The sequence below is a fragment of the Schistocerca gregaria genome, chromosome 6, assembly GCF_023897955.1.
Source record: "Schistocerca gregaria isolate iqSchGreg1 chromosome 6, iqSchGreg1.2, whole genome shotgun sequence".
In the NCBI taxonomy this organism is placed as follows: Eukaryota; Metazoa; Arthropoda; class Insecta; order Orthoptera; family Acrididae; genus Schistocerca; species Schistocerca gregaria.
This window is the reverse complement of record NC_064925.1, coordinates 6080775-6093402: the sequence shown is the minus strand read 5'-3', so window position 1 is coordinate 6093402 and position 12628 is coordinate 6080775. Positions and strand designations below refer to the sequence as shown.

The following is a 12628-nucleotide window of genomic DNA, read 5'->3' as shown; positions in this document are numbered from 1 at the left end:
CTCTGCACATCACATTTAAGTCTCTGGCAGATGGTTCATGGAACCACATTCACAATTATGTTATTCCAATCTCGTACAACAGGCGGAAAAAACGAATATCTATATTTTTTCGTGCGAGTTCTGATTTCCCTTATTGTATTATGATGATCGTTTCTCCCTACTATGGTCGGCGTCAACAAAATATTTTCGCATTCGGAGGAGAAAATCGGTGATTGGAATTTGGTGAGAAGATTCCGTTGCAACGAAAAACGGCTCTATTTAAAAGATGTCCAACACAAATCCTGTATCATTTCAGTGGCACTATCTTCTCTATTTCGAGATAATACAAAACATGCTGCTTTTCTTCGAACTTCCTCGTCCGTTAATCGTAGCTGGTAAGGATCCCAAACCGCGGAGCGGTACTCAAAGACGGAGAAGCGTACTGTCGGCAGTCTCCTTAGCAGATTTGTTAAATTTTCTAAATGTCCTGTCAGTAAAACGCTGTCGTTGATTAGACTTCCCCATATTTTCTGTGTGTTCTTTCCAATTTAAGTTGTTCGTAATTGTAATTCCTAGGTATTTTGTTGAATTTACGGCATTTATATTTGACTGATTCATCGTGTAATCCAAAGTATAAAGAATTCCTTTCAACACTTACGTGGATGACCTGACACTTTTCGTTATTTAGGGTCAGCTGCCAATTTTTGCACCATACATATATCTTTCCTAAATCGTTTTGCAATTTGTTTTGATCTTCTGGTGAGTTTGCTAGATGATATACGACAGCATCATCTGCAAACCAACCTAAGATGGTTGCTTTGATTGTCTCCTAAATCGTTTATATAGATAAGGAACAGCATAAGAGCCTTTAACACTAGCTTGAGGAATGCCACTACGGAATATCTTCAGCCGGCCGAAGTGACCGAACGGTTCTAGGCGCTACAGTCTGGAACCGCGCGACCGCTACGGACGCAGGTTTGAATCCTACCTCGGGCATGGATGTGTGTGATGTCCTTAGGTTGGTTAGGTTTAAGTAATCCTAAGCTCTAGGGGACTGATGACCTCAGACGTTAAGTCCCATAGTGCTCAGAGCCATTTGAAACATTTGAACGGAGTATCTTTGGTAATGTAAACGAAAAGCTGCAAAATGAACGAGCTATTATAAAAATGTAAGGCAAAGGTTTCTAAGTGAGCAATAAATCAAACTTGACTTCCCACTTGGCTTAGTTTGCAGTAGAGCGCACTTTGTCATATGCTGTGATCCGACATACGAACGACATGCTTTGTGTACATAAGATTACCATAAACTCTGTACTTGGGGTATAGATCTTCCTCGAAGCTGCTTTTTTCCTGTGTCTCACGCAGAACAATTGTCAAGCGTTTCTTAAAAAGCCTTTGATGTAATTTTTCAAGTACAGCAGTGCAATGAGTATACTGACCACCTCTTACAACGATGACGAGAGTTCAGTGCACAACTATGACACGCTATGATTGTGTTTGTCACAATGGTGCGACTGAAGCCACGGTTGTTAAACAGTATGACAAGCAGCCCCTGCCACGCTAATGTTCGCCTAAATGAGATAATGCGCTCATAATTTAGGGTTTGTATCATTTACAGAAAACGTCAGTTACTGAACTCTGTTCACGCGAAGAAACTGTATCTCGTAAAACAGTGGATAGTGTAATTGCCTCCTGTCCGAGAATGAGTTCCGCACGAAGGCTGTCCCCTGTTCACTCAAGTTTAATAAAAAGGTTGCTCTCTGCATGTCTCTCTATCTCACTCGCTCATTGCACGCGAGTGAATAAGTGTGCTGGCGTTGCGCTCAGCTCTTCCGCTCTCGCCGTAAACTGTGCCGCGGCTGCTTGATCTCGTGGCCGGCTGGGCTGGCTGGACGCCAACTGGGCGAACAGAGGCGCGAGATAGTCCGTCGTGGGGTAGGCCAGAGCACGCCATCCGCTGGCGGGGCACGTTCTGTCTGCTGCTGCTGCTGCTGCCGCGTCACGCAGTGCCGTATTGATCCGCAGGCAGGCGCCCGGACTCTGCCGTTGGCGCCGTGACGTGGGCTCCACACATCCACTGTGTCCGCCTGCAGGTTCTGCGCCACCGCGTTTACAGGTGGTTAACTCACTTGCAGTTTCTGACCATCGTCTATTACTTACCAGTCAGTAATATCTACATCTACATGGGTACTCTCAGAATCACATTTAAGTGCCCGGCAAAGGGTTTATCGAACCACCTTCACAATTCTGTGTTATTCCAATCTCGTATAGAGCGCGGAAAGAACGAATACATACCGGGTGATCAAAAAGTCAGTATAAATTTGAAACTGAATAAATCACAGAATAATGTAGATATAGGGGTACAAATTGACACACCATGCTTGGAATCACATGGGGTTTTATTAGAACCAAAAACTACGAAAGTTCAAAAAATGTTCGACAGATGGCGCTTCATCTGATCAGAAAAGCAATAAGTAACATAACAAAGTAAGACAAACCAAAGATGAGGTTCTTTACAGGAAATGCTCAATATGTCCACCATCATTCCTCAACAATAGCTGTAGTCGATGAATAATGTTGTCAACAGCACTGTAAAGCATGTCCGGAGTTATGGTGAGGCATTGGCGTCGGATGTTGTCTTTCAGCATCCCTAGAGATGTCGGTCGCTCACGATACACTTGCGGCTTGAGGTAACCCCAATGCCAGTAATCGCACGGACTGAGGTCTGGGGGCCTGGAGCTCAAGCATGACGAAAGTGGCGGCTGAGCACACGATCATCACCAAACGACTCGCGCAAGAGATCTTTCACGCGTCTAGCAATGTGGGGTGTTTTTTTTTTTTTGTTGGTTCTAATAAAGCCCCATGTCATTCCAAGCATATGTGTCAATTTTTATCTCTCTCTCTACATTATTCCGTTGTTTATTAAGTTTTCAAATTTATACTGACTTTTTGGCCACCCGGCATATATTTCCGTACGAGCACTGAGTTCCCTTTTTTTATCATGGTGATCGTTTCTCTCTATGTAGGACGGCGTCAACAAAATACTTTTGGAGAATGTTGGTGATTGGAATTTCGTGAGAAGATTCCTCAGCAACGAAATGCGCCTTTGTTTTAATTATGTCCATCTCAAATCCTGTATCATTTCAGTGACGCTCTCTCCCCCATTTCGCGATAATACAAAACGCGCTCCCCCTTTGAAATTTGTCGATGTACTCCGTATTTCCTATCTGGTAAGGATCCCACACCGCGCAGCAGTATTCCAAAAGAGTACGTAGTGTAGGCAGTCTCCTTAGTAGATCTGTTACGTTTTCTGTGTGTACCTTCCAATTTAAGTTGTTCGTAGTCGTAATCCCTAGGTATTTGAATTTACAGCCTTTAGATATGACTGATTTATCGTCTAACCGAAGTTCAACGGATTCCTTTTAGCACCCGCGCAGATGACTTCACACTTTTCGTTACTTAGGGTCAATTGCCAATTTTCGCACCATATATACATTTTTATAAATTGTTTTGCAATTTATTTTGATCTTCTGATGACTTTACTAGTAGCTAAACGAAAGCATCTTTCGCAAACAACCAAAGACGGCTACTCAGATTGTCTCCCAAACCGTTTATATAGATAAGGAACAGCAAAGGGCCTGTAACACTACCTTGGAGGACGCCAGAAATCACTTCTATTTTACTCGATGACTTTTCGTCAGTTACTACGAACTGTGACCTCTGTCACAGGAATTCACCTTCACAGTCACATAACTGAGACGATATCACATAGGCATACAATTTCGACACTGTATCACATAAGCGGCTTGTAGTGAAAGTCTTCCGGAAATCCATAAATACGGGATCAGTTTGAAATCCCATGTCAATAGCACTCAACAGTTTGTACGAGGAAAGAGTTAGTTGTTTCACAAGAACGATTTTTTGTAAATCCTTCTTAGCTGTATGTCAGTAGACAGTTTGCATCGAGGTAATTCACAATGTTCGAACACACTATGTAGTCCAGAACTCTGCTGCATATCGGCGTTAATGATGTGGGTCTGTAATTTATTGGATTACTCCTACTACCTTTCCTGAATGTTGGTGTGACCTGCGAAACTTTCCAGTCTTTGGGTACGGATCTTCCATCGAGCGAACGATTGTACGTGATTGTTAAGTATGGAGCTATTGTATCAGCGTACTCTGAAAGGAACCTGATTGGTATTCATTCTGGACCAGAAGACTTGATTTTGTTAAGTGATTTAATTTGCTTCACTACTCCGAGGATATCTGCATCCATGTTATCTACTTTACAGTGCGCAGAAGGGAATGCTTCATACGAAGATTGGTTGTTCCCAGTTTTCTGTCACAGCTGCAGACAGTTACTGCAAACTCGCTAGTTACAGAACAGAAAAGAAAAGTCTACTACGTCACAGAGGTCTACTACGTCACAGAGGTCTACTACGTCACAGAGGTCTACTACGTCACAGAGGTCTACTACGTCACAGAGGTCTACTACGTCACAGAGGTCTACTACGTCACAGAGGTCTACTACGTCACAGAGGTCTACTACGTCACAGAGGTCTACTACGTCACAGAGGTCTACTACGTCACAGAGGTCTACTACGAACTACTTCGCTCAGAGGGACTGGGCCCCGGAACAACATTCTGGCGACACTGCCAAACGTTGCTAGTAATTGCGTTACTTACGGACGCAATACAGTCTGAAAGCAAAGCCTGCAAATTTTATGGTTGTAGTATGTGGATTTGTACTGCAGCACACAGCTCATCACGTATGGTGAAAACAAACTTTGTTGAAATGAAGAGACATATCGAATGCGGTAATTACTGTGAGGGTGGGTGGCTCACATGTCTCATCACGTACAGCGAGATTGACAGTAGCGTCGAGCGCTGCGCGCTGGTTGCATCCTCTGTTTCCAGTGCCCAGTTCTATCCCATTATCGTCAGTAAAGGTGAATTTGTGTAGGTTGAAATTTCCTTTGAACACTCTTGCGTTATTTAAACGTCCCTATGCAACATCTGCGTTGGAAGCAGTAAAATTTTTGCATTGTCTATCTTGAAAGCACGAGAATCTCTCTTGAAATAATTAGCATTTATGCCTGTTTGCTAGACTTTGGAGTGGGCTGCATGAGTCTGTTACGATCCCAACACTTTCTTGGATACCTTCGACGTATTCATTCCGGTTTAGGCTGACTTGTTAATGACTCCAAACGGTGCCATACGGAGCCAAGTGGCAAAGTGCTTAGGAGACCAGACTTGGCTGGGGAGGATCGTAACTTAATCTGTATACGTTCACTCATAAGCAGCGTTTATTTGCTCTCCATATATCGCTTAAGTCAAGTACTAGATGCTTCCGTTTTCACGTGCAGGGTTGATCTACCCCATATTCCTCCAACCAGTTCGTGCGCCATCTTTAATGACCTCTTTGTCAACGGGATGTTAGTACTTATGAACTCGGAAGCACTGCTCTGCAGTAGCTTACACTATCATCTTGCATGAAACTTTGTTAGTAGATGCATTGCGTTTTTGCTTAATCGTTTCAGCAAAAAATGTACTTCAGTTAGCAGCCTTTATTCTTAGTGATTCCACGTGTACCATACTTTTCATATTGATTCGTAGTATTGCGGCCACGTATTCAATTCTTACAGGAATCAGGAGATAAGTACCAACCTTGTAATCTGATACAATCGGCATTGTCTTGCAGCTATCTACATTAAAGAAGGGCTTCCATCCTGTACTGAACCTCGACCTACACACAGCCAGCAATGATAATTTCCTGTGGGCGGTACCATCGTTAGTAAACAGTCAGTGTGTGCTGCTGACACTATATGACAGATCTTTTATGTATGTGGAAAACATCAGTGGTCTTACTACGTTTCGCTTGCACCACCTGTTACTGTTTTACAGTTACTTAAACACTGACTGTCCAGTATAACGTGCTAGGTTCTGTTATACGAAATCTCTTTAAACCAATCACTTCCTCGTGACAATATCTGTATGATTGTATATTCGTTGTCAGTTACGCGTATATCAGTGCTGAAAGCCTTTGTGAAATCATGGAAGGTGGGAGCTGTTGGTGTGACAGTGTCTGCTTTTGCAGTCTACTTTGTATCAAAAAGAAAACCGATGTGTTTCACAGAATTGGCGTTTCCTGAACCAGTGCTGCTACGTGTGCGAAATATTCGCAGTGGGCGGAAGATATGTAACTTCAGTTACATCAACGCTCCACTCACATTCACCTTCGTCATTCGTTGTTACAATCCAAACTGATGGTTTCTCTCAAAAGTCACTACCAACAAACAGTCAAAAATACAGTAACTGTACTCGTCGGTTTGAAGTTAGTAGATAAAGTTCATGGCCATGTATTGTCCTGCCGATTCGTCAGCTTAGTTTCTTCCACCCACCAGTAGAATAATTTGTTAGTCCCTTCGTATGCACTTCAGTAATAATGTATTTATCCCAAACAGGGGCATACATGAGCATAAAGCCCTCTAAAACACCCGTAGTAGTGCTTACTTGTCCGACCTGTCCCAGAACATGCGCCCTCCGTCTACCACTGGACTACCGGGTTTTCACCCGCAGCGGGAAGTTCTGTCTCGCTTACTTTGCATTGTCATTCACCTTCAGATCAGCATTAAGGGCGAGTATCCAGTTGCAAGTCCAGTGGGAGTCATGGAGACAACCGTGGTTGCCATTTTCATGAATTCGTCCCTCTGCGCAGGCTTCCCCGTGTGTAGACACATGGCCTTGTTCAGTTAGTCGCGTGGGCTCTTCTGCTAACATGAGGCCGACAATTTCCTTCCACGTCTTTCTCTGACTGAGTGGAACCTGTAATGATCGTGACATTAGCATTCATCTTATTTTTCATCTGTCAGTGAAAGTTCGATATTTAGCACTATTTCTAGCCGTCATATCGACATTTTAGTCGGACCAAGGAAGCGAGTGCTCTGTGTTGCCTTTAAGTATCCTGATCATTCACAATAAGGAAGGAAAGTTGTAAGTGAAACTTCCTGACAGACTAAAAATTGGTGCTTCGAACGAGGAGTTCTCGCTTTTCAGAGAAATGTATTACGGGTTGTGCTATCCAGACTTAAGTCAAGGCCCATTTCAAAAATTAAATCCTTCAATACCCGTTTACTGATATCGAATTTGCAGAAAAGCTCTCCATGTTTTGCTTGATCAGCGGTCATCAGAAAAAAGATGTGATGGCACCAGCTTAGCCAAAGACTAGTGGTTGTGTGCAGAATCGTTCTCTAAAGATGTAGTAGTGTTAGTCCGATTACCTACTTACTCCTTGCTGAAGACTGAAAGACTACTTTAGCAAGTGTGGAACTGGTTATAGATTCAAAGTATAGCTCTCTCGATAAAGAATAAATTAAAGGTGTGCTAATTAACACTTTGTTTGCAACAGGAGACGGGAATACCTCTGGATGTGGCGGCGCGCTTCCAGATAAATATCCTGCTGCAGCAGCAGAGTTACATATCGTAAGTACTGCATCACAGTTTCTGATCTTCCATTGGTTTGTATTGCTCTGGCTACTTGTGTGTTACGTGCTTCGAAAGACTTCGCGGAAATTTCACTTGGTCTCTCTCTCTCTCTCTCTCTCTCTCTCTCTCTCTCTCTGTTTGTGTTTCTTCCACGAGAAAGTGCACGTACTGACTCAAAAGATGGTAACAAATTAAAATGCACGATAGAAGCAGAACGGATCAAGAACCCGAAAGTAAAGAAGTGTGTCTTGATGGCCTACAGTATTCTTAACTTTAATCGCAATACCGGGTGTATCAGAATGAATATCGAGGTTTTAAGGCTCTGTAGCATTTATTACGTTCAACTTAGAACTAAAATGCTCTAAAGCCAACAGGCTACGGATTACATGTCAACTTTCCAAACGAAATGTTGCAGCATGACATGAAGAGCTTCTGGATCGTGTCGTCTTCAGTGATGAATACACATGTCACGTAAGTGGAAATGTGAACATATACAATATGTGCAATGTCAGCAAATACCGACGAGAGGTAAAATTTCAACGCGATTCCCCTAATTTATTGTGCCATACCCCGGCGGAAAGTTTATGGGCCTTTCTTTTTCGGCGCAGCAACTGTAACTGATCTTTCTTATCTTGATGCGCTAGACCTATGGCTCTTTCCTGAACTGGAATAAGGTGAACCACAGAAGTTTATTAGGTATCCAGATGGTAGGGCGCTTCACTGGCAACACGCGATTGGTTAAATGACGTTATACCCGACCATGGAATTGGCCGCAAGGTGCTGGATGAGAGATGTTGTTTCGGATGGATCCACTTGCACCCGATCTGACGCCATGTGATTGTTACCTTGCGACCATCATAAGGGCGCGCGCGCGCATCCGCTGCCGGCTTAAGAAACACCTTGTTGCAACATTTATTCCGGACAGCCTGAACGTGGTTTGGGAAGGGCTCGCCTATCACCTCAATGAGTCAGAAACATTAAACACTTCTAAGAGAAACCTTTGAATTGTTCTTTCATTTGATCTGTTGTTTGTAATTGTAAGCTGAATGCTGCAAAGCCTTAAAAACCCGATGTTCATTTTGAAAAAGCCGGTATAGCTACATCCTTTGGAAATATGCTCCGAATGGACAATATTTTGGAGTAAATATAAGTTTTCACGTCATTTTTTCTGTCTACCGTCGTTCGTTAGTTGCTTCAAAATTCGTGGATTTATGTTCCGTCTATGGAACTAATTAAAGGCAGATTTTTATTGCCATACGCATTTCGCTTCTTTCATTTGTGGATCGTCTTCAGTGGCCTGTAGTAGATGTTTCTTTCTATACATTTATATAGTCCTGTTTTCTTTCGTTTTTTCGGTTATCGTGAACTTTTTTAGTAGCGGAAATTTGGTCATGTGAAATTATCGTTGTGTGTTACTTACGATTTCCAGCGTTGTTAGCTTATGCGTGTGGTCCTGGAGATGTGTTCATTAGTCTCCGTGCTCCAGTCGGTCGATTTTCGGCGTTCTGTGAGCCACATTTGATAAAACACTTCGCACACATCACTTGCAGTTAGCATTTTGTGTTCAGCATGTGTGTGTTTTCGGTGTGTAATGTTAAACACAAAATGCAAGTGATGTGTGCAAAGTGTTGAATCAAATGTAGGTGAAAGAACGCCATAAATCGGCCAACTGGAGCACGGAGACTAATGAACACATCTTCAGGACCACATGCATTAACTAACAGCGCTGGAAATAGTAAGTAACACAGAACGATAATTTCACATAACAAAAGTTGTGCTACAGAAGTTGGTTCTAACCTAGAAAACAAGGAAAAAAGACAAACCGTAACATAGTAATGTATTGTAATCGCCATAAACTAAGTTTATTACAGGCCGTTGAAGATGCTTTGCAAATAAAGGAAGCGAAACGAGTATGGCAATGAAAATCTGCCTGCAGTTAGTTGCATAGACGGAACATGGACCACGAATTTTGTGTGTGTTGGGACTAGAAAGGTGTGCAGACACTGGCGATCCAACTGGCTCGTGCAGTACCTAGGCTGCTCGCGAACTGCTAGACACGAGACACCAGCAAATATGAAGGAGCGCTGAGACTCGGCGGGGGTCGGCATGTGGCACACAGAATAGCTCCTCCTAGTAAGTTAGGAACCACACGCTAGAGTATTGCACGGAGCTGGAGACGTGCCGCGGCGCCGCAGTGACCAGTGTGTGTTGCGCCAGGATGCTGCGGGGCGTGCCGCGCGTCTTCTTCCCGATGCTGTGGTTCGAGGAGCGCGCGTCCATCACGGAGGAGCTGGCGCGGCCGCTGCGCCTGCTGCTGCTGATGCCCACGTGCGGGCTGGCCGCCTCGCTGGCGTCGTGCGCGGCCGGCGTCGTCGCCCTGCTCATCGCCACCGGGCTGCGCCTCAGGGAGCACCGCGCCAGGACCAGGTAAACACCCCACCCCTCCTGTGTAGCACCTGCGGGCAAGTAGCTGGCGGCAGTCTCCCAACACTGTTGCGTTGTACTTCATCTTAGGCCGGTATTACACTTTCTTTGTCAAATTCAAATTTCTTTGTCAAATTCAAATTTCTTTGTCAAATTTCTTTGTCAAATTTCTTTGTCAAATTTCTTTGTCAAATTTCTTTGTCAAATTTCTTTGTCAAAGATATTTGATGGTGTAATAGGTAAATTTGTCAAATGTCGTCCAATATTTGATCAAATCTAGAGCCTCTCTGTAGATTTGACCAAAGAAGTCGCTTGACTTCTGTTCACTGCAATGTGGCATGTTACAACATGGAGCACTAGCATCGCTGCAGCGTTCTGTCGTCTCTGGTGTTTTTATAAACATTGCCAGTAAATGCAATTGGTATGTGCTGACTACTACAAAATTAGTAGAGATGTATGAAGCTGGGTACGTCAGCGCCAGGCTGCAACTGCAGGGGTTGTCGGTTCAACAGTCTTTCCTAGGATTTATCGTCAATTACGTCTTCCCTCAAGTCTGCGAAACATCGGAGTATCTGAAAAATGCCGATTTGATACTTGATTTGGAGTTCACTTTGAACTTGAGCTATTCCAGTGCAAAGGCCAGAAAATAGAGGCATTCAACTCCTCGTAGGACCACGGATATAGATAGCAAAGCACTGCTGTTCAAGCCAAACCAAAGCACAGCTCAAAGTCGAGTATTTAGTTGCTATAGATTTCAGTACTCTATCGTAACACTCAAGCAACAAGAAATTACCGACTACAAGCTTCAAACACACATCTTTCGGACACAGGAGGAATGCTCTTGTACAAGCCCTACCTTTCAGCCTACGAGCGGCCGAGTGCAGCCATTATATTCCTGCTGCTCACGGTCCTATCGACTGCCAGTGACTCATGAGCGGAGGTAGTTGTATAAGCCTACTTAAAAAGAGCTTGTATAACACGTCTTTCCTAATGACGTAGCAGAAAGCCACTTGCATTGAAATCGCGTCAGTCGTTATACAACCTCGGGAGTTCCAAGTTTTAATGATTAGCACCACAGCCAGCAGATGTAAGTTTTTGCGATATGAGAAGTATTACACGACGCTTCAACATTCCAGAGAAAATGTTACTTGCATGTTGATCGTGTGATGTGTGTGAACAGTCAGAACGTATAATATATGATGTAATGAAAGTAAAGGAAAATACCATTAATGTCGATAAATCGAATGTTACCTGTTGCCACATGACCGATTTTACGATAGCAGACAACTTTTCTGAAAATCACACGAACGTCTCGCTTCTCTAGTATTTTACTACTACTACTACTACTACTACTACTACTACTATGCTGATGATGATGATGATGATGAATACAAACACAATGGCGACGCCAAAATAATACAGTAGAAGTTGGAATAACAGTTACAGATAATGAAAGTTTGTCATATTACAAATACGACTCTCTCTGTGTTGAACGAAATGAAAAATCAAACGTGTACGGTAACGTACGTATCCATTGACAAGCCAATCCCTTGCGATAGGCTTCAGATACGAGCACAGTAATCCAAACAGCTCGGCAAATAATTTTCGTCAAAGGTATCACTGTATCCCACATACATAATTTTTAAAGCCAGCTGCAGTAAGAAGATTCGAAATACACGGATTTAGCACGGATGTAAAAACCATATGGAAACATAGATTTTAATAATATTCTGCGTTCCCGACAGCAAACTGACAAGAACTTACAGGATCTTATGATTATGATTATGATGATGATGATGATGATGATGATGATGATGATGATGATGATGATGATGATGATGATGATGATAAAAACACTAGCAAATAGTAATAGTGAAACCGGACACCAAATTTGAGATGCAGAATATGGAATCACCAGAACTTCGAACTGAACCATCAACCGTTAATCACCAGAACAGTGAAATCTCCCAAGATGATAAGTTCATATATTTATTTTATATTATTAAATTTTCAGATTTAAAATCAGAACACCAGAAAAAGTTGCAAAACGACAGCTGTCATACAGAATAATTTGGAGTAGATATAATAATAAATTTGTCACGAAAGGCCGAATAACGGTTCGTGAAACAGAATTACTTTACGGATTATGGCTGACTACAAATCGAAAAACAGAGTAATTAGAAGGAAAATCGTAACATGAAATGCGAAAATGGAACTTCGCTAAATATTATATCCGTGGACGTCTGTGTAGTTACAGAAAAAAAAACTCTGATTAAATCAGGACCCCTAGCAACTACAGTTAATAAGGAATAAATAACAAAAGACAATGCTGAGCTATTATCGAAGAGGAACACACATAACTAACTAGTATATTCCAAGTAAACTGAAGATCAAGTAAGTCAGGACTATAATTATAAATCTGCGGGAAGCCCACTCAAGAAATTACACACGAGCGACAGAGGAACGAAAGCAGAAACACGGCGTACAGCTCAATACCTAACGGCAGAAAAATAAGAAAAAATAGCGTCGCATGAACTCAACTAGCTTCACAGTCGCGTAAAATGAACAAAACAAATCAGTGTGCTCTGAGTTTATCTCGTCTTTTTAATAGCAGGTACCGTGTAAATGTACCTGTTTTCACTCATGACAATGTTAACTGCGATGCGCACGTTGTTCATGGCTAAATACCAGTGCATGTGGCCATCTTAAAGGGAACCCGCTTGGGAAATGATCCGTACTA

General features: G+C 42.7%; 1 protein-coding gene across 4 annotated transcripts in view; it reads left to right on the top strand.

The window, feature by feature from the left end:
- The window catches only part of LOC126278187 (protein croquemort-like), a 717452-nt gene that overhangs the window by 664106 nt on the left and 40718 nt on the right, over positions 1 to 12628 (top strand). For all 4 annotated transcript variants that reach the window (XM_049978100.1, XM_049978101.1, XM_049978099.1 and 1 more), the window contains exons 8-9: positions 7388 to 7461; positions 9682 to 9891. In XM_049978100.1, the coding sequence (XP_049834057.1) occupies positions 7388 to 7461; positions 9682 to 9891 (284 nt within the window). The remainder of the gene's footprint in view (positions 1 to 7387; positions 7462 to 9681; positions 9892 to 12628) is intronic.